The 27,186-nt window shown below is 43.6% G+C and overlaps 1 protein-coding gene across 2 annotated transcripts in view; it reads right to left on the bottom strand.

The window, feature by feature from the left end:
• Window positions 1–88: 88 nt before the first annotated feature.
• Window positions 89–27,186, bottom strand: part of SMAD9 (SMAD family member 9) — a 66,841-nt gene continuing 39,743 nt past the window's right edge. Inside the window, exons 2-6 of one of the 2 annotated variants that reach the window (XM_005213671.5) lie at window positions 26,496–27,132; window positions 19,171–19,428; window positions 15,334–15,555; window positions 5,987–6,243; window positions 89–3,566 (exon numbers count right to left, since the gene is read on the bottom strand). In XM_005213671.5, coding sequence (XP_005213728.1) covers window positions 3,423–3,566; window positions 5,987–6,243; window positions 15,334–15,555; window positions 19,171–19,428; window positions 26,496–26,907 — 1,293 coding nt within the window. In that variant the 5' untranslated portion in view covers window positions 26,908–27,132 and the 3' untranslated portion in view covers window positions 89–3,422. 2 annotated transcript variants of the gene reach the window in all.

Below are 27,186 nucleotides of genomic sequence, written 5' to 3'. Positions count from 1 at the left end.
TTTTCAAAACAGGATTGTATAAGATCATCTTAAGGACCCATATACAACGAATCCTTCTATGAGGTTTGTAGGGAATAATGAGCCAAAAGACATTTAGGTACAGTATTCTTTATTATAAACAATCAGATAACAGTGTAAGTGTGCATTTGAAGGATAATTGAGGCCTAGCTATAATAAAAAACATGACTTAAATAGAAATAGTTTCTTTTTTGTTAGTTTGTTTTACATTAATTTGAACTTAACATATGCCAAGATCATGTAATTTGTCATATAGTTCGGCCATTAAATCGTTAACAAGAGCAGACAAAATTTGGAATGCATGTTCCATTTTGCTTTATTTGTTGACTACGTATACCGAATATTCAGGACATACTCAAAGTTAAGCCGGTGCTTGAAGTCTTAACAGGCAATACCTAAAAAATGTTTTTGTTGCTGTGACAGGGTATTCACTTCCTAAGAAGACAATGAAAAGGAGATTCTAAATGCTAGGTGGTTGTCCAACCTTTTCTGATTTAAACTGAGTGTGAAAAAAATATAAAGTAAATGTATTGAGGATTGACATCTTAATAGTTCCAAAGCACTGGCAGGCATTAAAATAGCATCCAACTAAACACTTTTACATCTCAAAGTTTTAACAGGAGAAAAAACAAAACCCAGACTTGAACAGCACTATTAATGTTCTGAGTCTTGTCAGCAGGCCAGATGTTACTGTTCTCTATTGCCTTGTCTACGGCAACCTTAAACATGTTTGGCAATTGCTGATGCAATTAATGGCTCAGCATGTCCACTTTGCTCACGAGCCTATAAAAGAATGTGAAGACATCGTTTGGACTGTCTACCTCAAGGATTGAATGTTAAATAAGCACATTTAGAAGTCAGAAATCAAATCCTTGCATTACAATTTTTAACAATTCTTACCAGAAAAAAATGTAAAAGCCTGATCTAAAATGTGACTATGTTACAATGACTTAAGGGTTAATTTCCCATCACTTCTAAATTCTCTGAATTTCACAGTATCTTGATAAAGGCTTTTGGTGAGATAGACCTGGTAGTGATGCATACGTACCACTTTAATCATTTATTTTTTGAAGATGTCCTGGTTTCCCAAAGCTGCGTGGAAAGCCAGTGTATCTTTTCATGTCACTTATAAGCAACTAGTACCGATTAATTCTGTAAAGGTGTAAGATTACCAGAGGAGGAGTCTGACCACTGACGGATAAAGCGATGTTTGATCCCTGGAGCCCAGACCACATGTACCTCATGCTGTTTTGTGCAGCAGGACTCGTTTGAGGAAGACTTCACCACACTAATGCCTTTTCCAAGGAAAGGGGACATAGGGAATTACTGGAAAACAGGGAAGCAAGAGGAGAAAAATCCAGCTTTGAGACAGAAGAAAAGCCTCATTTATCCAAGGATGTCTTCATCCATGACTTGATTGCTCAGAAGAGCAAGAAAATCAGTTTCAAAATAGAGAATTAGGAAAGCAATTACACTTTTTTCAAGCATAAGAAAGAGCGCATGTTTTGTTTTAATAGTTCTTGAAACATGAGGATGATTCTACAGATTTCCGTGTAGACTTTCAGCTCCAGAGGGCTGGGACGGTTTCTTGTGCACATTGACTCCACAGTACCTAACACTGTGCCAGGCACATACATAGTTGGTGAACCAACAAACTACAGCATTCTCTAAACACTAAACGGACCACCTAACTTTACTGTAAAATGTGATATTTTCTATTGTATATATGAAAGCTTCTAGGTAACACTAGTCATTACAAGAGGTGACGGCAGTAGCTCACGCATACATTGTTTTCATATGATCATTCCTACCTTGAATACAATTTAATGAGAAACAGCTACTATATACTAATGCTAGAAAGAGTTGAGACAGAATGTATAAATGAAGAAACCTCCTGGATCACTGAAGTACCCTCTGTTAACAAGCATAATTACCTTCTTAAATTATACATTTTAAAGAGGGTGTGAAATAATTTTCCAAGCAATGCAGTGTTTAGTGGGTCAGAAATATATATATATGTATCAAAGTACCTAGAAATTTGGTAAATGGCCCTCTCTTTATCATCCAAGGGTAAATAACAGGTTTTGGTATTTTGTATGCATTTTTTAAAATGTCCTGTTATTTAGGACCACTGTTCGTCAGAAATGATAGGGATTATGGAATTACTCTTATTTGGGAACTTATTTCCAGGTATGAGGCTTTAGTTTTATAAGAGGCTACCACCTATGACCAGCAGGTCACTTAATCAGTAGAGACACTAAGTTAAAGAACTCACATGGATTGCAGCAACGTGTCTAGGTTTTCTCAGAGGCTTCAGTGAACGTTGAGTCATCTGTGAAGAGTTAGTATTTACCAATGTGTGAGGAACATGTGGCAAAATGTGCCCTCGCCTAGAGACTGTGAACGTGGGAATGTGAGAAGGAATAAGTAAACACAGGGTGTTTTTGTCCAATGCTCTTATTCTACTGCTGCTTCTACACACACACACGGGACTTAAACACGAGGCCAGCAAGCATGCTGTGCAGACTAAGATCTGCAGAGCTGCCTGCCCTGAGTCACCAGGAGAACTTACGTGGAACTTAATGTGATTTCCTACGTGGAAGGCAGGCATCTCTGTGGGTGATGCATGGATTAAGAAAGTGCTGGTCTTATTTTGCAGTTGGGGGATATAGCTCATTTCATGCTATTTTCATATTTATAATATCTTCCCATATTAGAGTCATTTATTCTATTTTTTCTGTACAGTGGTAAGATAATGAGGCAACCTGGCTCTCAGCTTCACAGTTTCTTTCTTTTCCAATCACAGTTTTAATTTGTTTAAAAGGTACCATTCATATCAGCACAACAGTCTACCTACAGGTATTTCAACTTCAGAAATAAAGCTTATATGACTTGTTTTACATAACTGATTTTACAAGCTTGATTTTCTTTTTTTGTCAGCATTTGAAGTGAGGTTATTTAAATGTTACAGGTTTGTTTTGTCCAAAGTGTTATTTGCCCTAGTGCTGCTAGTACCTGATTTTTGCTACGTAAACAGTTTTAGTATTTTTCTGGACTGGCCACACAATATGCCTTATGTGACACGGCAGACGGAAGCTGCCTTTGTTCTGCCAGCACCCTTCAAACACTGTCCACAGACTTGCCTCTCATTTGTTCTCTCCCACAAAAGAAGCTGCTGCTTATTAGAGCGTAGGCGCGAAAAACCTGCTTTTCTCATTGCGTTGTAGTGGCATCAGGTTAACTAGAAAGCACAAACCAAGATGGTGATACAAAATATGAAGAGTATATATTAAATGTATTTACATGTGTACTTAGAAACTTCAGTTAGTCATGAATCTGAAATGATATAAGCCACTGCTTGCAACAGCATCTACCCTATAGAAATGTGTGGTGAGACAGGACTGTTAAGACACCGAAGAAATCGGGTTGTGTGGGGAGCCCATCTGAGTCAGAACTTTGTCCAGCCACTGCAGCGGTCCATGAAGGTGGATCTCAATCCAGCAGGGCGTGCTTGTGACATCCTGGCGATGGTACTCGGCTCCCCAGCCCTGAAAAGCAAAAACGGAGCCACGTGATTGTGCCAGATTTCCAGGCAGCCTCCAGGGGCACGAAACAGGCCTGCTGGACACAGCCCACCCACCAGGGCAGCTTCTGGGACCTGAGAACATGAACTCTGCATTCCTGCAAGTACAAGACAACCTTTTCATCAGCCAGACACCCTAAGATGAGTTCCCATCCCAGGTATCCTCCTGGGCTCGCAACTAAATCCATGGACCTAGAGAGGGCCTGGGTTCCAGCCACGTCAGAGACACTGGGAAATCATGCTGTCTTCCCCAGGGAAGGGAGCTTGAATGCATGTTCACCCCCTTAATGCTGAAGTCCGTGTTTTGCATGAAACAGAACAATGGCTGGATCTGAAAGTTGTTAAGTGAGAGCTGAAGGTGCTCTCTGTTACTCAGGGTTGATGAAGAAAGCTTGTTTCCCCTCTCCCATGCTGGCTCACTTATGGCAATTTGCCTTTGGTGACCATCCCCAGGAGAGATCACAAAAAATAAGTTTTGTTAACATCCATGACCTCACATGGTTGCAATTTTTTATTGTGGTGAGAACTTACCAATTTCTTTTACACTGATCACCTATAGTTATATTTGCTAGGAATCTTTTTTTTTAAGTCCCTGCAATATTAGTAACAGTTTATTTTGTGAATTATGTGGTTTTATGAATTTAAAGGCTACATATATGAGAAGTACATCTAGTTGATCTTAGGAAAGTCAAATTCCTATACAAGTTTATAATACAGTAAAATTATTATGTCTGAGACATTGGCCATCTCATCCCAATTTTTAAAACAGGCCTAGAAAAAAGTACGTCAAATGGTTGCTTATTATTGCCCTCTGCTGGCTCTAAAGCATCAGAATGTTTGAAAAGACTTTCAGGTATTTGTTAATTGCCTGACGGTGTAAAAATGCTTTTAAAGCTTAACAGTAAATTTGAATAAGGGCTTCCCTGGTGGCCCTTAGATGGTAAAGAATCTGCCTGCAATGCAGGGGATCTCGGTTCGATCCCTGGGTCAGGAAGATCCCTGGAGAAAGGAATGGCTACCCACTCCAGTATTCTTGCCTGGAGAATTCCATGGACAGAGGAGCCTGGGGGGCTACAGTCCAAGGGGTCACAAAGAGTCGGACACAACTGAAACGACTTAGCACGCATGCAAATTTGAATGAAACTGTTTTGTCACCATGAAAAAAATGAATTCAAGAAGTCATTTTCTAAACTGGAAACTCTATTCTTGATTCTCATTTTTTAAATACTGAAATTATAAATAAGAGTGTTGAAAAATGGGACACATTTTTCTGTAATTCTGTAAAATGGTAATTTTACAGAACTAATAAATACATTTTTCTGTAATTCTGTAAAATGGTAATTTTACAGAATAAATAAATTTTTTCTTTGAAAAAATCTGGAACAAGCCATACTGATACCCCTTGAATAGATAGGTCACCATGGGAAAACTGTCACATATACTCAGTTTGACAAACAAGCTCAGATTTGGAAACACTAGAATTATTTGCAAGTGCTTTGTGAGGAATGAAACAGATGATAAGCTGAGGGCTTAGCTTCAACGCGCAAATCCAGTTTTTCCTTCCCACTAAGTTAACTCCCTCCATTCTCCAACCTTCACATCAACTTTAATTAAAGAACTAATTGAGAAATTCACAAATATTCATAAGCAGAACATCTACTACTGCATGAGAATTAATCATGAGCCCCATAATGTTTTTATCCCAACCTGTTTATTCCTTTGTAAACAGCACTTAATTCATACTCCCTTGTATTAGACCCAGTCCTGTTTTGTAGCTTATTTATAAATACAATCGCCTCTGTTTGCCTGTCTGCTTTGTAAGAGTAAGGAGAGTGTCTTATTCAATTTCAGGTAAATTCACCATTTACTGAGTGACCATAGTGCTCAGCAATTTGAGGGAAGAAAAAAAAAATCTCTGTAGCATTAAGTCCTATACAACCATCATAGTCACTTTATCTTCTTTATTTAAAGAAAAATCAGGTAACTGTCTTAACTTGGATTTCCTCCAAAAGTAATATACTTAAGAATTTTCTTAAAATTGCTAAACAAGAGATGTCATACTCACGGAGGAGCTCTTCTGAAAAACAATTGAGAGTTTTCCTCCCAAAATGCTGTCTACTTGCCCTGGCTGTCCAACTGTCACATCAGTCGAAGACTGTTTAAAAATATATATATTTTTTACTTATTTATTTTCTTATTTGGCTGTACTGGGTCTTAGTTGTGGCACACAGGATATTTAGTTGACCCACGTGGGATCTAGTTCCCTGACTAGGGATCGAACGTGGGGCCCCTGCACTGAGAGCAGGGAGTCTTAGCCACTGGACTGCTCCGGAAGTCCTGTGCTCTTGGTCTCTTTCTTACACTCGGGAAGTGAGCACTCCTTACCTTGACAAAACTCATCCTGATGGTGCACATCTTGGTCAGCTCGTAGACGACTTCAAATCCGTGGTGCACAGACTGGGCGAGTAGCTGAGCGAACAGCTGGTTGTTGAAGATCTTGAGGCTGCAGCCGCTGGGGATCTTGCAGACGGTGGCTGGGTGGAAGCCGTGCTGATAGTTGCAGTTCCGGCTCTGCACGAAGATGCTGCTGTCACTCACACACTCGGCATAGACCTCTCCCCCGACGTAGTACAGGTGCACGCCTGTGAGGCAAAAACAGTCTTCCAACACCAGCACTGAATTCCACTTAGACTTAGCCCCCTTCCCATCTCATTCGCCTCTGTCACCTAAAGAGACGTGACTATCAACTGTGAGGTTAATTTTAATATCACCAATCATTGATTAGTACCACGAGTGCCCCCAAGGTTGACCTGCTTTAATTATCACCTGTATTTTCTCCATGAGTGCATTTAAAAGTATATTGCAACTCAGGCTTGCATAGCCAAGAACAAAGAAGGAGGCTGGCATGTATTAATACTGCTCCTGTCACTTGCAGCCTCATGCTTGTTCATTCTAAAAGGCAGATCTCATACTATTAGAGGCAAAATAACAACATAATGCAGAAAACATCAAATAGTCCTTCAGGACATGTAGAAGTAAAGAACTTGACACAGTAAGTACCACGGTAATGTTACTTACATGAATATACTAAATCCACTTCAGAGGACATGATAAATGAAGTCTACATTTTATTTTACTAACAATTATAAATCCTTTTCTCTTAGTACCTCAAAGAGACCTATTCCATTTTAAAGCTTATCACCTACATTTACAGGTCATAGAAATAATGCCTATTTTTACCTACAGTGAAATTCATGCCACATTTTCAGATAAAATATAAAGACTCAATCAAAATGTAGTTTATGCTATTTCATCTCATGTTCTTAGAACTAAAAGGTGAAGAGGGTCTTGAGAATGTTGTTGCTCAAAGTACATTTTAGTTGATGCTCTTCCTCCAAATTCTGGGTTTAAGACTCAACATAAATTTGTAACAAGGGACTGGAGTTAGGTGAGGTGAAGATGTTCTAGTCTAGGGAATATTAAATACCAGAACAACTGTTCCCCAACCTTTTAGCAGAAACAAAATCTCTTATCTCCAGGTGTCAACATGGTTGTAAATACAATCTCCATGCAGTGGCAAGGGGATTGTAGAAATTATCTTGAATCTACTTATAGGGACAGATTTCAGTACTTAAAAAAAACCAAACACACACTTTTAAATAATACAACTGAAAGACTTCCAGGGCTTCTCAGACCTGCATTTAGGAAACTTGACCGACATAGCCACTCAGTTTCTTTGTCAGGATCTAAGTAGCAATGGAGGCAATTTTTGCACTATTATGTAACTACTTCCTGCCAGCTTTATGGTTTCCTTTTCCCATCTCCTTTCCCTTAATACAATTTTAGAAAAGAATGGCTTTCAGGGTCATGTATGCAAACCACAGACTCCAACACAGTCTGAAGAAACTGATTCAGGGTCACAATGATAAAGCTCTTGATACTCGGGTCAAGGTTCCCCTCTCACTGCCTCAGTCAGACCAGGTCCCCTCCTCTGCTCAGCCTTCCTTTTCTGCCTCACCTCCATGATTCTCTCTCCTGAACGCCCTGGGGTCTGATCCCCATGGCCCTGGGCCTGAGGAGTAGGCAGAAGGATGGTCCTAATTGGCTGGGACACAGTGCTGGACCCACATGTGGGAGGTGTGTGTTATTAGTTGCTCAGTCGCGTCTGACTCTTTGCGACCCCGTGGACTGTATGTAGCCCATCAGGCTTCTCTGTCCATGAGATTCTCCAGGCAAGAATATTGGGAGTGGGTTGCCATGCCCTCCTCCAAGGGAATCTTCTGGACCCGGGGACTAAACAAGGGTCTCCTGCATTGCAGGCATATTCTTTACCATCTGAGCCACCTGGGAAGCCCAGACTTACTTGGCTGGACCCACATATTGGGAGGTGAGACAGGGGCAAATCCAACCAGACTTCATTAAAAACTCCCAGGGGAAGGCCTGCCTCTGGGGTGGCGGGAGAGCAGGTCATCAAATTGCCAGAGCATGGGGCTGCTAAGTGTTCAGTATGTCTTTGAGTTGAATGCCCTTCAAATACATAATCCTCCTAGAGCTTACTAAGAACAGATAAGATTTTTTTGCTATCTGACTCTGGTCTTTATTTAGGGGATGATTTTCAATCCTGTTAAAAGTCTTATCTGCAACCACAGACATCCTGGCGGAGCACAGAAAGCAGAGAAGAGCCTGGATGGGGAGGCAGCAGTTCAGCATCCTGAGTGAGAAGAAGGGGCAGAGCGGATGGGATGTGCCCAGAGAAGCCCTGAGCCGGCCCTGGTCACCGGAACAAGGAGGGATATTCAACCCCATGATGAAGAAGGCTAGAGACAGCAGCATCTAAAGAGTCAAGTAAGCAAGGGATTTTATTCGCATCCATTTGACAGGCCAGAAGCCTGGCTTTAAACCACATCTGCGAGGTGCTAAATTGCCACGGAGAACAGTGAGCAGATAAACACCCAAAGAAGGTGCCACAACTCGTGAGCCCACATGCTACAACTACTGAAGCTCTAGAGCAGGTGCCCTGCAGTAAGAGAAGCCACTTAATGAGTAGCCTGCGCATAGCAACTAGAGAGTAGCCTCTGCTTGCTGCAATTAGAGAAAGCCCAGCACAGCAATGAAGACTCGGCACAGTTTGACAAGAAAACACAAAACTAAAGTAAATAATAAATAAATAAATTATAAAAATAATATAAAAGTAAAGGTTTCCAGACCTACAGCAGGGCTTTGGGCCAGAGGATGGAGGTGGGCCTGCCCAAGACTGTGACCGCAGCTGTGCACTACACAAACCCAGGGTGTGCCTCAGACATCCGAGATTTGTATGGTTATTACAAGACTCCTCCAGCAGATGGCAGCAGGGGCTCCTTTCAATTCACACAGAGCCGCCTCCGGGCTGGTACAAAGTCAGTCCCCTCAAGCTATTACTTGAAGACATCTCTGGACAAATAGGATGAACAAGCAAGCAGATTTGGGGCTTCCCTGGTAGCTCAGCTGGTAAAGAATCCAATTGTAATGCAAGAGACCCCAGTTTGATACCTGGGTGGGGAAGATTCCTTGGAGAAGGGATAGGCTACCCACACCAGTATTCTTGGGCTTCCCTGGTTACTCAGATAGTAAAGAATCTGCCTGCAATTTCAAAAACCTGGGTTCAATCCCTGGATTGGGAAGATCCCCAGGAGGAGGTAATGGCAACCCACTCCAGTATTCTTGCCTGGAGAATCCCATGGACAGAGGAGCCTGGCTGGCTATAGTCCATGGGGTCGCAAGGAGTCAGACACGACTGAGTGACTAAGCACAGCACTGAGCCCCAGTGAACGCCCCACTGTGCATGCACACACTCAGTGATTCTGCCAAGGTGGGTGCCCCTTGGCACTACTTTCTCTCTCTCTACTCTCTCACTACCACTCTTGACTGCAGCAACCCCAGCTCGCCTGGACATACCGGGTCCCACCCCATCCTCACAGGAGCAGGAAAGCCCACTAGAAGAAATGTTGAAAATACTGAGATGCAAAGAATACAGATCAGCCACAAATCCACAACCTAGAAATAATCAGTACTAACATCTGTCATATACTTTCAGTCTTTCATGTGTACATTTTAAATAAAATTGGGATCATACTCTATAGGCTTTTTTATAACCTTTTTTCACTATTAAAATACTGACAACATTTTCTCATGATATTAAGTATTCTTCAGTATCCTGTGTAATTACTGCAACAGTATGATGTTCTGTGTTAAATATTTTTTAGGATTTGCTTTTTCAGGGATGAGAAACTTCACACACATTCAAAGGCAGAATGGAAAGGATGTTTTGAGACCAGGAAACTAAATCCACTGGGAAAGAAGGGATCCAAAAATCACCTTGAGGGACTTGCCTGGTGATCCAGTGGCTAAGACTCCACACTCCCAATCCCGGTGTCCAGGTTCAATCCCTGGTCAGGGAACTAAATCCCTCGTGCTATAACTAAAACCCAGCATAGCCCCAAAAATAATTTTTTAAACAATGAAAAAAAAAATCACCTCGAGGTACAGACCCTGCTTCTAAGGAACTGACAAACTAAACCCTTGTCTCAGGATAATTCCTTACACGAAAAAGGGAAGCATTACTAGATCTCCACAGAACAACTTGAGATGTACAAGAAAATAAAGTTTCATAAAGAAGTGAAAAACTGCTTCTCAAAGCAATTCCATGATTTGAAATCTATGATATTATGTCTGGGAAGGTCCAGGTTTGCCTCATTCAGTGCGTGCGTATGTGTGCTAGGTCATTTCAGCCTTGTCTGACTCTCTTCAATCCAACGGACTGTAGCCCACCAGGCTCCTCTGTCCATGGGATTCTCCAGGCAAGAACACTGGAGTGGGCTGCCATTTCCTTCTCCAGGGGATCTTCCTGACCCAGGGATCAAACCCACGTCTCTTAGGTCTCCTGCACTGGCAGGCGGGTTGTTGACCACTAGTGCCACCTGGGAAGCCCCGGTAAAGTTCAATACGTGGGGCTAATGCCTCAGGAACTATCAGTCTCCCCTCTCTTCTCCCATGGGAGGAAGAACAGCCAGCAGCCAGGACACACGCAGCTCGTCTACAGCTGCAAAGAAGAAACATGTCCGTCCTGCCCAAGTGTTCTTTCACACCAAGAGCTGGGAGCAGGCTCCTCATGTGGGTCAGTGGCGCTGTGGGCAGTGACAGCGCAACCAGAGGTGCTCAGAACGGACACTGCTATTGATTAGGATTATATTATGTTGTGCATGTCTAAGAAATATAACCCGAACTCGATGACCTTAAGAGCACACGTATGCCCACGCAGTCCTTTCAAAACTGCGGCTTTCCTCAGTGTTTGGAAATCAGGGCCATCTTAAAAGCCACTCTAAAAAATCAGGCATGCTGTATACTCCAGTGACCCAAACTGGCTATTCCATCATTCCCCAAACCTCAGGAAATAACCTTGCCTTTATTTTGGGCAATCACAGACAGGTATGACATGTCAGCAGTTCTTCATCTTTTTCCCCAATAATGATGCTAATAATCCTCCCATGGAGTTCAGTGTAACTCAGTGTGGGACTGCTTTTCTGGAGTATTCTTGGGGGGAAAACACAAAATATTTTCTGGTTTACATTTTTAAAGTAAATGGTTGTACAATTTCAACACTGCAGTACTACGAGGGCCTTATTTCCACATCTCAGAGTTGATTATGACATATTGTGGCTGTGGCATACGACAACCATTTTCATTCCATATCAAAAGATTCAATTCCTCAAGCACTGAACCAAGAGGGGTGCTGAGACGAAAAACCAGGAGGGTCACTCCCCTCCAGCAGAAGGGAGCAACTGGGCCTGAGAGACAGAGCCATGGGTGCAAAATCTATCCCTTGTGGGACCATGGGTAAGCTACTGAACTCTTCTGAGCTTCTGCTGCCTCACCTGTAAAATGGGACGAAGAAATCCTAACTTGTAGAGTGACTACAGAGCAGTAATATGTGGAAGTGCCTGCAGGGTGCCTCTCGGATCTGGGATCTGTGGGGGTAGCTGAATCATTCAGGAGAGGTCAGGCAGTTTGCCTGGTTTTTAAGGAGGAGTATGGACAGACCTCAGGTTAGAAGGCAGTGTTCCAGGTTCTTTGAGGTCCTGCCTCTGATACTGAAGCTGCAGCCTCTGAGATTCTAGCGCTAACTTGCTAATGGCTATTTAAAGCTCTTGGCCAGAGAGGTCAAAGCAATAGATGTGTTAACTGTTGCAAGGTTACAGAGAAAGGCTTCGTGCCAACCCCTCTGCCTCACGGTGCATGGCATTAGATGGAGAACAGGATGAAAGAGCACGGTGAGTCAGCCCGTGAACCATCACCACCACAGACAAAAGCTCAAAGAACACGCACTGCTGACAGGGCGGCAGCACGGATCTCTTCAGTGGATCGCCATCTTCCATAAGTGGCAAGAAACACGCGCCAGAAGTGACCTCGAAGCCACTGATAACTACTGAGGGGAGAAATGGCCCATTGTTAACTATAACAAAAGAATCTTTATAGATGTCTCACCCCCCACAACGCACAGGCTCATTGCGATATAATAGCCAGGAGATCCTTTTACAGTGAAAACTCAGATCTATAAACTCCAACTTAACTCCACCTTCTTGTGTCACACACACAAAGCTAAAGCACTCCGCATGGCTCCCAGGCCATGTGACCCGGTCCTGTCCCCTCCTCCTCTATGACTTCCTAGCCCCCTTGCTCACTCTGTTCCACTCGCCCTGGCATTGCTGCTGTTCCTCACACTGTGCCAGGCAGGTTCCAGGGCCCTTGCACATGCTGCTCCCTTTGCTCAGAAAGGTACCCACACTGCCGAATCCCTGTTTAGCTCTCGACTCAGATGTCACTTCCTTAGCAAGCCTGCCTGCCTGCCTAGCTCCCCCATCCTCCCCCATTCTCTTCCCCTCCTTTGTTTTTCTCTAGATACTTACCATTTGACTGTGTGTGTGTGTGTGTGTGTGTGTGTGTGTGTGTGTGGATGTATGTATGTGTATGCATGCGTGTGTACTAAGTCACTTCATGTCATATCCGACTGTTTGTGACCCTGTGGACTATAACCAGCCAGACTCCTCTGTCCACGGGATTCTCCAGGCGAGAATACTGGAGTGGGTTGCCACGCCCTCCTCCAGGGGATCTTCCTGACCCACGGATCAAATGCATGTTTCTTACATCTCCAGCATTGGGTGGCAAGCTCTTTACCACTAGTGCCTCCTGGGAAGCCCCCATGTATGTGTGTGTGTGTGTGTGTGTATAATTTCTTGTTTGTCTTTCTTTAGTAGTAGATAATCCACAAAGCCAGGAGTTTTTTGTTTTGTTTTGCTTGTTTCCCATTGCTATATCCCAAGTGGCAGAATTGCTTGGCCCAGAGTGGATGCTCAATAAATATTTGTGAGATGAATGTGTATCTCTGAAGTTTGAGCATCTCCCGTAACTAACTCCGCAGTTAACGGAATTAGTTAGTTAACTAACAAGCTAACTTGCTCCCTAACCTTGGGATGCGTTTGGCTGCAAACTTACTCAGGCTGGTGCTCCAGAAAGCCATGCAGCTAAGAACCAGGGAAGCCACAGGAGCCCCTGAGAGAGGTCCCCCTGACCTCACATAAGACCAATCACTCTTGCTTTGGAAATATTCCATGCCATGCTTTATGGCATGTCTTGTAGCCACCCTCCACCCCGCCTTTTTTTCCCCCAGTTCAGTTCAGTTGCTCCATCGTGTCCGACTCTTTGCGACCCCATGAATTGCCACAGCACGCCAGTCCTCCCTGTCCATCATCAACTCCCGGAGTTCACTCAAACTCATGTCCATCGAGTCGATGATGCCCCCCAAACCCCACACATCAAGGCAATTCCAAAGCAGCTTTCTGAGAAAACTGTGCCTTTGCCTTGGGTACCCTGTTGAGGCTGGGGTGTCCTTCCATCCAGGTGAGTGCTTCCTAGGCTCTCTGGATCTTGCTCTGATGTTTTTTTAACCCTGTAGATTATCTCTCAGTTAGTAACATGACACCAGCCCTCCACGTCTATCCATCCACATCAGCAGCACCTTGAACAAACTGCTTTCAGAAAGCTTCCCAGAAGGTATTCAACACTCTCTGCATATTTTAATTCTATTTTTAGATCAAGTGGCTTAAGTAGAAGTCTCTCTTGCGGACCAATCTGCAAAGCCCTGCAGCAAATGGCTCTACAGCAGCACATTTTAACATTCTATCTTTAGATCACCTGACGATTCTTATAAAAATCATTCCAAAGTAAAACCATCCTGAGAAATTTAAGAAGTCAAAAGTATCACTTCCTGTGAGGACTGACTATGTTTTCCCCTTGGGATAGAAGTTACAGATTAAGTTTCCGTTTTCTGAACTCTCTGGGAGCCTAGGGGAAAATTTTAACCACAGTCATAATCACAGTGCTAATTCTGAGGGATGACATACTTGTACTCATCTCCTCGACCCACTCTCAGCTTCTGACTTTCTCTTTTTGATTTATCATTTCTCTATAAAGGCTTCTCGTAAGCCACCACAGAGCCACTATGGGAAGATACAGGATAAAATAAAGTAACTGTCACCATTAAGGGTTAACATCAGTGAACAAATTCGGCCTGCCTCTAATCGACGGTCTGTAGGTTGACAACAGGAGACGTTTGGGAGATAGTTAGGAAAAACACAGATTGCATCACACATGAAATAATGGTCTTCCCTGGAAACTTGAAAGAAAAGTCTTGTGGCTACTTCCCAAGGTGGTAAGTGCTCGACGGGGAGAGAAAAGATCAAATGGCCCTGAAGCCTCTTTACACCTGTGATTTCAGTGGACAACCAGGCATCATTCAGATTGCCAACTCTTCGGATAGGAAAGAAAATATGAGGGCTTCCCTGGTGGCTTCCTTCCTGACAATGCAGGAGGCACAGGTTCCATCCTTAGTCTGGGAAGATTCCACACGCCAAGGAGCAACTAAGCCTGTGCTCCACAACTACTCAGCCTGTGCTCTAGAGCCTGGGAGCCACAACTACTGAAGCCCTCGCAACCTAGAGCCCGTGCTCCATAACCAGAGACCTGTGGACCGAAACTAGCGAGCAGCCCCTGTTCGCCACAGCTAGAGAAAAGCGTGCGCAGCAACGGAGACTCAGCACAGTCAAAACTAAACAGAAATAACTAAAGATCCTCAACCAGGCCTCAGGCTAGGCTGAGACAATCACACCGATGAGGTGGGTTCCAAAGGCGTCATTTCCAGACCCGAGTGAGGCCTGTGCTGGTTCAGCTGTTGTAAAAGTACCTAGACACAAGAAAACCCCAATCCCCTACCAAAGGCTTCTAAACAAACAAGTCATCGGATTTTTAATGAGCTCCCTTCTCAGTCTCTAAAAGTAACTTTACCTGATACAGATTCCTCCTCTTCAGAAGTCATCCTATTTAGCATTTGAGGCAACTCAAAAATAATTCTTGCTACATCTCTTCAATCATTTCATCCTGTCTTTGTATTTCTCGTCTTGTTCATCTTCTAACACCCACCCTACGCCATCCCCCAGAAGATGCTGTGTCTACCTCAGAGGTGGAGACACTAAAAGACCCCAAAAGCTCTCACGCTCTCCCCAACAGAATCCCCAGCAGTCTCCCAGCTCCCAGCCCTGGGAACATCCCACTGGGCCACGCAGCCAATCCGTGGCTCGTTTCTGTTGCCGTGTTTGTTAGCTCAGAAGAACATATGCAGTGGATTACACATTTGCCTTTACCCTTTCCTATGTGTCTTCTGGTATTTTCTATCGTTGAGTTTCTGTTTACATTAGAAAGAAGTCCGAGACAGAATCTGTTCCTGTTATTTGAAGGATCTGTGAATCCATCGATCAGCACGCTTCGGGAGGAAGCCTGGAATGTCTCCCCGACGCGGTTGTTCAGTTCGTAGTAGGCGACGGAGCACCAGTGCTGCGGCTCCTCGTAGCAAACGGGCCGAAAATCTGAAACAGAAGTGAATCAGACAGGACATCACCACCACCGTGCCCGGGGCCTCCCAGCCCACGGCTCCACCAGGAAACCGAGGTGACCGCTGTCCCCCAAAGGCTGGCTGTGAGAGCCACTGGACTGCTGTGCGTTGTTTTCAAACTTGCCTTTTTCACGGAAGCTGCTTGCAGGCTGCTCACCTGGTCCACATACCTGGGAACAGGGGCCAATGTCCTGATGACTCTCCCAAGGCTGGAATCTTTGTAAATAAGTTTATTATTTTTGAGGGGCCAGGCAACATTGGTATGATTGGATCTGTGTAAACTTCATCCCCCTACCCAAAGGAAACACGGCTAAAAGGAAGTTAGAAGGTCATGTCACCTTTACAGCTGAGAGACAGCATTTTACTGCCAAACTGAATTCCTATAGCAAAGAGTATCCTTTTCTAAAGAACTAAAGATGAAAAATAATTGTTCAGATATGATAAAAAAATCAAAGCAAAAATACTGCATATGATTTAAAATTGTTAAGAAAGAAAAAAAATTCCATATAGACTCACATTCTTCTTTGTGTATATATGGGATTATTATTTCATGCCATAAATATACTTTAAAGGGAGAGATCTAATTCATTAGGAAATTGATGAATGTTATGTTTTCACCCCAAATTTTTCAAAGTAAGTTGCCAGTAAATTCAGAAACCCAATTTCAGAGTTCTTTCTTTCTTTGCCACTCACGTTCTTTTTCTGCCTTTCTATTGATTATAGTATCTTTCTTTTCTTTGCGTATCCTAGTAATTCTTGTATCTAGAGTGTGTTCTTATAAGCACTAAAATATAAACTTACAAAACAGATAAATTAGGGGGTTGTTATTTGGTTTCCAAATGGACCTTCACTTATGAAAGAATTCCCCCTGAGATATGTTGAATAGTAAAGTCCTTTAGACCCTCCCTTCTTGGTGTGGTTCCTGGGACCACAGCCCCTGCAGCAACCTAGGAACTTCTTAGGAATGCAGATTCTTAGAAGCCACTCCAGATGCAGGGAATCAAAATTTGCATTTATAAAAGATCGCCACACGGTCTGTGTGAACCTTAAAGCTGAGCAACATTTACCTAGCTTATTACAAGGACACAAACTGGAAGGAAATCCACCACAAACCTTTGTTGTTGTTGTTGTTCAGTCGCTCAGTTGTGTAGGTGGATTCTTTACTGTCTGAGCCACCAGGGAAGCCCATGAATCCTGGAGTGGGTAGCCTACCCCTTCTCTAGGGGATCTTCCCGACCCAGGAATCAAACTGGGGTCTCCTGCATCACAGGTAGATTCTTTGTGCTGGACGCACAAAAGAGAAGGCAACTGATCTCAGAGTGGTTGACAAGACACAGTGTGCCAGATGTGACAGTAGATACACATGGAAAATAGCAGCTGTGCTATTGAAGGGCAAAAGGAGTGACTGACGGTGTAACTCAGTGTGATAGATATGACAGTAGATACACATGGAAAATAGCAGCTGTGCTATTGAAGGGCAAAACGAAAGACTGATGGTGTGAGTCAGAAGGGAAGAGGAGGGACAAAGCCCTTATCTTCCCACGTTTTATAAGTTTTCTGAGGACGGGAATAATTTCAATTAACATTTTAATTCTCCTTTCTGAACCCTAAGGCAATGCTTGCACACAATAAGAGCTTGACAAATAACTGTCAAATAGTGGGTTGGCCAAAAAGTTTGTTGGGGTTTTTCTGTAACATCTTAAGGAAAAACCTGAACTAACTTTTTGGCCAACCCAATGACTATGGGAAGACATGAGAGGCAGGTTGCAGCATCTGGCACCAAATGCATTTGTGCACACCCTTAAAAGGGCTTCTCAGGTGGCGCAGTGGTGAAGAATCCGCCTGACAGTGCAGGAGACATGGGTTCAATCCCCCTGTCGAGAAGGTCCCTTGGAGAAGGAAATGGCAACCCACTCCAGGATTCTTGCCTGGGAAACCCCATGGGCAGAGGAACCTGGTGGGCTACAGTCCACGGGGTCACAAAGAGTCGGACGCGGCTGAGCAACCAAATAACAACACCCTTAGGAACTTGTGAGCTGGGGGTATTCTTTATCTCACTCTCACAAGGTATGTAAATCTCTCCTTCATTATCTGACTTAGATTCACCTTTCGAAGGAAAGGACTCCCTTGGATTGCTGAGAAAGGCAGTCAGAGAAGAGACCTACCACTGATTCCGCTACACTGTCTGCCCTCAGGCCACGTCTTCCTGGTTAAGTATTTTATAATCTTACTTCTAATTCCTTAAATTAAAAAAGAAAAATCCCTGGAAATTCCCAAGGATGATGTTCAAATCCATCTAGTTTCTCAGAGCTCCTGCACCCCAGGCAAGGCTTGCAGATAAAAAGAGCTCAAAATATCTGTTAAATAAATGAGCATAGGAAGACCTGAATGAGGTGGATGACAGCAGCCAGCACCAAATGCATTCATGCATGTCTGCAGGAACTTGTCAGCTCCTGATATTCCTTATTTTACTAGAAGAAACTGATAACTCATACCAAGTGAAGCAAGTCAGAGAAAGACAAATATCATATGATATTGCTTATATGTGGCATCTAAAAAAAGGCTCCAAAGGAACTCATCTATAGAACAGAAATAGAGTCACATATGTAAAAAATAAACCTATGGAAAAAAACTTATGGTTATTGGGGGCAGAGAGGGGAGGGATTAATGGGAAGATTGGGATTGATACATACATACATACACACTACTAGATAGCATATTGAAAAGCAGAGACATTACTTTGCCAACAAAGGTCCGTCTAGTCAAGGCTATGGTTTTTCCTGTGGTCATGTATGGATGTGAGAGTTGGACTGTGAAGGAGGCTGAGTGCTGAAGAATTGATGCTTTTGAACTGTGGTGTTGGAGAAGACTCTTGAGAGTCCCTTGGACTGCAAGGAGATCCAACCAGTCCATTCTGAAGGAGATCAGCCCTGGGATTTCTTTGGAAGGAATGATGCTAAAGCTGAAACTCCAGTACTTTGGCCACCTCATGCGAAGAGTTGACTCATTGGAAAAGACTCTGATGCTGGGAGGGATTGGGGGCAGGAGGAGAAGGGGACAACAGAGGATGAGATGGCTGGATGGCATCACTGACTGGATGGACGTGAGTCTGAGTGAACTCTGGGAGTTGGTGATGGACAGGGAGGCCTGGCGTGCTGCAATTCATGGGGTCGCAAAGAGTCGGACATGACTGAGCGACTGAACTGACTGACTGACTATATATAAAATAGCTAATTAATAAGGACCTACTGTATAGCACAAGGAACTCTACTCAATACTCTATAATGACCTATATGGGGAAAGAATCTAAAAAAGAGTGGAATATGTATATGTGTAAGGGATTCACTTTGCAATACACTTGAAATTAACCAACACTGTAAATCAACTACACCCCAATAAAAATTTTTTAAAAAGAAAAAAAACTGATAACTGCTCCAAAATGGATTGAGTCCTGATCAAGAGGGTGGGCAGGGTCCAAGGGCCCCCTAGAGCCTGTGGTTTGAACTGCAAGTGACAAATGATGCTCACGATGGCCCCGCCCACACAACCGCGTTGGATCGCATCCCAGGAGACCGCGGCCGGCACTGACCTGAGTGCTGGAAGGGGCTCTCCGGCTCGGAGGGGCTGCCCGGGGAGTGGGGGTAGCCGGCCGTGCACGGGGACGGCGGGAACGGGGCCCCGGGCGACGGCGGGAAGGTGGGGCACGGAGGCTGCTGGAAGGAGTCGGGGTAGGTGGCGTTGTGCGGCATGAGAGGCTCGCTGTGCAGGGACGCGCTGCGGAACTTGGCCAGGAGGCTGAGCTGCGGGTTGTACTCGCTGTGTCGGGGTACCAGCACAGGCGGCAGCACTGGGGGAGGAAGAACCCACGCGTTAGATCCTCCGCTCGGCGCCCCCAAATACAGAGTGGACGCGGGCTGCTGCTGTCTTGTCCACTCGGGCCACAACCTGTTCATCATTCTGTGTGCTCCTCCTAGCACTGTCCAAGATGGTCCCATCTCTTCTCCAAAAGGGAGCTTGGCAATCAAGCTAAAGCAATGGTTTCACTCCTCGCAGCCAATTTAGGAAAAGTTTAGAGGAGAATCCTCCTGTTGTCAGTAGTCTAAGAACTGCCTATTCATTCCCACAGCAGAAATGACTAGAGCTGCCAGCCCTGTTACCTGACCTTGTGGGGATCTAATCGTTCACCTCTTCCTCTGATTCTGCCATTAAAGTGTTTTTTCTTTCTTTCTTTCTTTTAATCAAAATCCGTTTCTATTGCTCATGATGAAACCCAAGTCATGCCCTGGATATTTTTATTCAGATATTAATATCTCAGGAACTGTGTTGAATTATTTAGATGACTAGCCTAAATTTTTTAGGCTCCGTGGTGCTGGTTAAGTAAAAATATTCTACTTGTCTTTACCAGAAAGATTTAAAGGTAACTAAAAATTATAAAGTAAAAGATAAACAGTGAATAATAATAAAAGTGAAGAAGTAGAAGATGAAGCAGTAATAAGAACTTATCTGTTCATTTTAGTAAGTTTCCCTCTGGGTTCCCTACTTTAAAAAGAACATGAGTGTTTTTGCTCCTGACTCAACACAAAAACAAGGACAGATGCAATTCTCAAAGGCAAGCATTGTCCAGACATCCCTAGTGCCCACTAGCTTCTGAAGTGTCCCCAGGCTTGGCAGAAAGAAGTTATTCCATGGAGTGTTGTTGAGGGGTGAGCTGGGACCAACCTAAGTTGCAGAAGGAGAAGCAGGGGAAACAGACAGAGGAAGTGATCAAAGAAACAACAGGGGAAAATGTCTCAGAGCCTGAAGAAGGATCTATGTCATCAGATTGAAAACAGCCACAGAGGATACAGCCCAATGAGTGAAAAAAAGATCCATCATAGTCATACCATCTTGAATTTCAAACATCTAAGGACAAACTGAAAAGCTCCCAGAGGATCACCTCAAAGTCACCACAAGGACATGAGAAACTGATTTATGACATCCCGTCATCAATGCTGGACAGCAGACTGGATTTCTCTGCCGGTCCAGTGGTTAACAATCTGCCTGCCGATGCAGGGGACATGGGTTCGATCCTTGAGCCAGCAACTAGATCCCACATGATGTGAACAACTAAGACCATGTGCCAAGGCTCCTGAAGCCCCAGCTCTAGAACCCATGCTCTGCAACAAGAGAAGCCTCTGCAATAAGAAGCCTTGCACTGCAACGAAGATCTGGTTCAACTAAAACATAAAATAAGTAATTTTTTAAAAGGCAATGGACTAATAATCTTCTAAAGGGAAATAATTTGAACCCCCAAATCCCACACTGGAAATATACAATAGCAAAAAACAACATGTTATATTAACTTAAATAATAATATAATATAAACCAAAATATAGATTGAGAAAAGGAAGAAACGATAAAGGTGATATAAATTAACTAAATCTTCACCTTTTATGTTAGAGTCAATGAAATTAGCTAAAAGTGATAAATTTGGAAATAGATGTATAAGCATATTATTTAGAATTATCTATTTTTTTAGTAATAATGGAGAGAGCTAGCAGAAGAACCAAGCAAGAATGATTAAAAGAAATTGTTCCTGGAGATAGCTGAGGTAGCACTTGTTTCAAATCACTCTATGGATTTCCATCACATGCAAGTATCTATAAAAACTCTCATAAAAAGTAAATATTTTGGAGTAAACAGACAATAAGAACAGTATGGTAATAATCATATCCATCACAAATTTCACCATTTACCCACTATCATACATTTATCTCTTCTTGAAAGTGAAGTCGTTCAGTCGTGTCCAACTCTTTGCGGCCCTGTGGACTGTAGCCCACCAGGCTTCTCCATCCATGGGACTGTCCAGGCAAGAATACTGGAGTGGGTTGCCATTTCCTTCTCCAGGGGATCTTCCTGACCCAGGGATCAAACCTGGGTCTCCTGCATTGGAGGCAGATGCTTTAACCTCTGAGCCACCATGCAAACTATCTCTTCTTAACAAGCAATAATTTTCAGTTCTACAGATAGAATATAAACTCCAAGAGGCAGATGAACAGTTTTAAGCTAAACCACCACAAATGAGGGTGGCAGGGAAACAGTGATTTCTTCCTCCTTTAAAAGCCAGTATTTGCATATATTGCCTTATGAGATTATAGAACAATCCTCAATATCATGACGCAAAAATGACACAGACGATAAGCCATTCAATCTCCTTTTACTTATTCCATGAATATCAGATCAGATCAGTCGCTCAGTCGTGTCCGACTCTTTGTGACCCCATGAATCGCAGCACGCCAGGCCTCCCTGTCCATCACCAACTCCCGGAGTTCACTCAGACTCACGTCCATCCAGTCAGTGATGCCATCCAGCCATCTCATCCTCTGTCGTCCCCTTCTCCTCCTGCCCCCAATCCCTCCCAGCATCAGAGTCTTTTCCAATGAGTCAACTCTTCACATGAGGTGGCCAAAGTACTGGAGTTTCAGCTTTAGCATCAGTCCTTCCAAAGAAATCCCAGGGCTGATCTCCTTCAGAATGGACTGGTTGGATCTCCTTGCAGTCCAAGGGACTCTCAAGAGTCTTCTCTAACACCACAGTTCAAAAGCATCAGTTCTTCGGTGCTCAGCCTTCTTCACAGTCCAACTCCCACATCCATACATGACCACAGGAAAAACCATAGCCTTGACTAGACAGACCTTTGTTGGCAAAGTAATGTCTCTGCTTTTGAATATGCTATCTAGGTTGGTCATAATCTTCCTTCCAAGGAGTAAGCGTCTTTTAATTTCATGGCTGCAGTCACCATCTGCAGTGATTTTGGAGCCCAGAAAAATAAAGTCTGACACTGTTTCCACTGTTTCCCCATCTATTTCCCATGAAGTGATGGGACGGATGCAATTATCTTCGTTTTCTGAATGTTGAGCTTTAAGCCAACTTTTTCACTCTCCTCTTTCAGTTTCATCAAGAGGCTTTTGAGTTCCTCTTCACTTTCTGCCATAAGGGTGGTGTCATCTGCATATCTGAGGTTATTGATATTTCTCCTGGCAATCTTGATTCCAGTTTGTGTTTCTTCCAGTCCAGCGTTTCTCATGATGTACTCTGCATATAAGTTAAATAAACAGGGTGACAATATACAGCCTTGACGTACTCCTTTTCCTCTTTGGAACCAGTCTGTTGTTCCATGTCCAGTTCTAACTGTTGCTTCCTGACCTGCATACAGGTTTCTCAAGAGGCAGATCAGGTGGTCTGGTATTCCCATCTCTTGCAGAATTTTCCACAGTTTATTGTGATCCACACAGTCAAAGGCTTTGGCATAGTCAATAAAGCAGAAATAGATATTTTTCTGGAACTCTCTTGCTTTTTCTATGATCCAGTGGATGTTGGCAATTTGATCTCTGGTTCCTCTGCCTTTTCTAAAACCAGCTTGAACATCAGGAAGTTCACAGTTCACATATTGGTGAGCCTGGCTTGGAGAATTTTGAGCATTACTTTACTAGCGTGTGAGATGAATATAGAGGAATAAAAAGATGTCTTGCCTCATAAATACTCTGAAAGTGAGGGGCTGACACACTAAATGACATAGGGCTTATTTTTCAATGATGCTTCTTGAGCACAGTGTTGACAATGATCAAATAAACACTCACTTTTCTTTTTTGGATGAAGAATTTGAATACTCTCTGTGACTTCAGTTCTAATATACCTACAGGGTATCCTTAACATTGATAAACAGAATTCCTCATATCTGAAAGCAGAGACCTTCATTCCTCCATGGCCTGCAGATCTGATGCACCAAAAGAGAAGATGAATTTGTCTTTATTGAGATAAACATCTTGATAATGTATTTCTATCATCTGAGTAAAACTAAAGGCAGTGGAGATTTGTAAGGAAAGCTGATAGTATCATCAGAGTTGTAATTCAGCCTGACAAGATCCATTAACCTTAGGATTGCACTGATCGTATTTGTAAATACTTTCACTCAAAGCACAGCTGTCTTAGCCCCTGTGGACTACTAGAACATATAGACCATAGACTGGGAAGCTTATATACAACAGAAATTTCTTTCTCACAGTCCCAGAGGCTGGACAGTCCAAGAAGGGGGTACAGCCTGGTCAGGTTCTGGGCAAAGCCTCTACAGAAGGGCTGTAGGCTGCCTTCTCTCTGTGTCCTCATACAGGAAGGGACAAGGGTTCTCTCTGGGGACCTGTTTATAAGGACACTAATCCCACTCATGGGGGTCTGGCTTCATGACCTAGCCATCTAAAGGCACTGCCTCTTAATATGATATCATCCTTGGGCATGAGGTTCTCAATATATGAATTTGGGGGGACACAGATATTTAATCTAGAGCAACAGCTATTCTTAATCACTCAGTTCTATTTCTGTGTGACAACTGCTGCTTGCAAATAAGACCTAGTGAGCTTACAGACATTGGTCTCAACATGTGCTCAGTCGCATCTGATTCTTTGTGACTCCATGGACTGTAGCCTGCCAGGCTCCTCTGTCCATGGGATGTCCCAGGCGAGAATGCTGGAATGGGTCACCATTTCCTCCTCCAGAGGATCTTCTCAACCCAGGGATCGAACCTGAGTCTCTGGCATCTCCTCCACTAGCAGGTGGATTCTTTACCACTGAACCACCTGGGAAGCCCCTCAACACAATGCTACCTTTTAAATACCACACCATCTAAGCATGACCTGGGGGCAGATCACGGAAGGAGTTAACTGTCTTATAAGGGACTGCAGAGCAAAGCTGAAAAAAGCTTTTGTATCTTTTTCAGAAGTCATGTGGTTTTGATAAAGTGTAGGAATTTAACACAGAGGAGAAATTATACTGAAATCACTTCCGGCTGCATGAAGAAAAATTGTTATGAGCCCCAAAAACATTTTTGCACGGCTTCTACGAGACACAAGCCACACAAAGTGAGGTCTGAGGACTGGTGAGACTTTACCAGCTGTTGGGTGCCAGTCCATCCAGATACAAGTATTCAAACTGAAAGTTTGTGTTTAGAAACTTAATAGCCACTTGACAGAGTAATTTTATATCTGTTGAAATGAATAGTAAGAAAAAAATTGAGGTTGTATTTTTTAAAATCAAGCTTTCATTTTTAAGTCTTTTAAAAATTTCATCTGCCCAGTAATTTATTTGTATTGTAAAAATATTGATATTTGACGGATTGGAAGCTTTTTTAAAACTGGTGCTTCACTGCAGATAGTTTGAAAAGCACTAAAATAGATTATTTTAATAGTTTGTGAGAAGGAAAAAAAAAATCTAGAATGCAGCCTTCAAGGTTCCAAGCATGGGTGGTCAAAAGATGAGAGATTTCAAAGGCAAAACTTCAGTTGTTTTATGGTAATTAGGGACCCAGCACACTTGCTGAACATTAGCATCTTTCATTGTTCTCCAAATATTGACTTTAAGCCCGGACAGAAAGCTAGATATAAAATTTGTCTTTTTATTTAAAAAATCAAAGTTAGGAATAAAAAAAGACAGCTTAAACATCACCTTAAAATTAATACCATATTTAGCCATCTTTCATCTTGGAAACTCAAACCTAAAATACCAAGATATGAAACCTGCCATATGTAAAAACATTCATTCTATTATTCCTGAAAGAACCTCACATAATATGAAAAATGAAAACATCAAATAATCCTCTAAAATCAGGGTTTCGAGTGTTCAAAAGGAATGCCTGATACATCTTACAAACACATCTAATAACTACATTACTGAGGAAGAGAAAAATGATTTCCTGATGAACATTTTTCATGGGATATATTCTGAATGCTTACTATAACTCAAACTTAGAAACAAAAAAGAAGTCGTTTCTGTCATAAACTCCTTAATGACATGTTTTTAAAGTAGATGAAGAAAGCCCAGAGAGAAGCAAGAAAGAGAAGAAAGCAAAGAGGTATATGATGTAGGGGAAAACACACTGGATTCACCAGGAAGGTGGGCCTTTCTCATCATGGTCTCATAATGTATCCTGAGTGACATGACTGTGAGAAGCGTCCACGCTGAGGCGGGTAACATCCTTGACATCAGTGTAACAGCATGATGGCAAGATTCAGGAGCCTGAAAGGTCACCTCACTAAGATTGCTCTAGGCTGGGCAGGACTTAACAGGGATGGCTACAAGGTTAACTGAATCCAGGAGGGAGCCAGGCAGCAGGCTGGACTCCCCCACCACCTGTGTTCCTAGACAGAGCCGCCTCCTGATGGACATGGGCTGCTTCCCAGAGCGCATGAGCCGGCCCCTCCAGGAACGGGGAGAGGAAGCTCCCTCAAAAATTGCATCCCTGTAGCTGCAGAACCCTCCACTCAAAGAGAAAAGCAGTCCAACTGTTACACCAGTGTGAAGGAACAAAGATGAACACTGGACTTAACACACACGTGCGTGCCTGAAACGTTTTAGGATTAATACTTTCCTATATTTAAAGTCATATTTAAGAAGAGCTGCCAATCTCCCCTCACACCCATTGTTTTCAGTCTTGGAAGGGTTTCCAGCAACTCTGCCATCATCTGCTTAGTTTAGAGGACACCTCTGCTTACTTTAGCGTGGGGAGAGTGCAGCTGGTTTAGTTCAGTACAGCTGAGTTCAAGGGGAGGAAACGGGGAGAAAGATTTCTTTTTTAAACAGTTGATCACGTCAAGGCCATATTTAGACCTTTCAAGAACTGGACGATGACTCGAAAATACATCAAAATAAAATGCCGTTTTCCAAAATCACACAAAGCTTACATCTATACTGAAATGAAAGATCTTCTGTCTAGGTTATTCTGACTACAAAATTTTGGATCGGCCTCTCCAAACTGAACCTCCCTCGTTCTGTCTCTCTTGCAGTGGTGGTAGGGGGTTCCTCCTCCTGACGGTGGCCCATGGCTCTCCACTAACCAGGATGCGCCCTCTTACCTGTCACGGTTAAACCATGAAGGAAACCCACCTGGCGTCTCCACGCGGCGGTAGTGGTAGGGGTTGATGCACACCTCTTTCTGCTTGGAGCCGAATGGGAACTCGCAGCACTCCAGCGGCTTCAGCTCGTGGTGGGACTGCAGGTCCGGCCAGCGCCACACCCGGCAGTAGATGACGTGGGGCAGCCCCTTGCGGTGGGACACTTGAAGCCGCCCGTCCAGGGAGCGGGGGATGGTCACGCACTTGCTGGGCTGCCCCGGGCAGCTGAGCGCCCTCTCCAGCTCATCCATGGCTCCTTTCTTCTTCTTTAACTTCTTCACTAGAGAGTCCACTGCCTTCTCCGCCCACTTTTCCTCTTCATCTCCTTGCTTCCAGCCGAGCAGTCTCTTCACTGCCGGGCTGGTGAAGGAGAAGAGGGAGCTGATGGGGGTGCTGGAGTGCATAAGAGGGGGGAACTGCAGGCGTCCGGTGCACACAGGAGCTGGACCCACAGCCCTTCACTGCCTGCAGGGACTGAGCAAAGTGACCAAGGACGCCCCTTGGGAGGTCATAGGTCCCAAGTCCCCAGGGACGTCATAGGTCTTCCCTTTCTTCTGGAAGTGACTATGACCAATGCAGGCTGGGAAGCAGTTGACTTTCTCCAAAGCCCTGAGGTGGGCAGGACAACTCTGGGGGGAGGAAAAAAAAAAAAAGACTTCAGTGAATTTCACTGGGATAATTTT

The sequence above is a fragment of the Bos taurus genome, chromosome 12 (assembly GCF_002263795.3).
Source record: "Bos taurus isolate L1 Dominette 01449 registration number 42190680 breed Hereford chromosome 12, ARS-UCD2.0, whole genome shotgun sequence".
NCBI lineage: Eukaryota > Metazoa > Chordata > Mammalia > Artiodactyla > Bovidae > Bos > Bos taurus.
The sequence above is the reverse complement of the archived record's forward strand: the minus strand, read 5'-3'. Positions and strand labels throughout refer to the sequence as shown.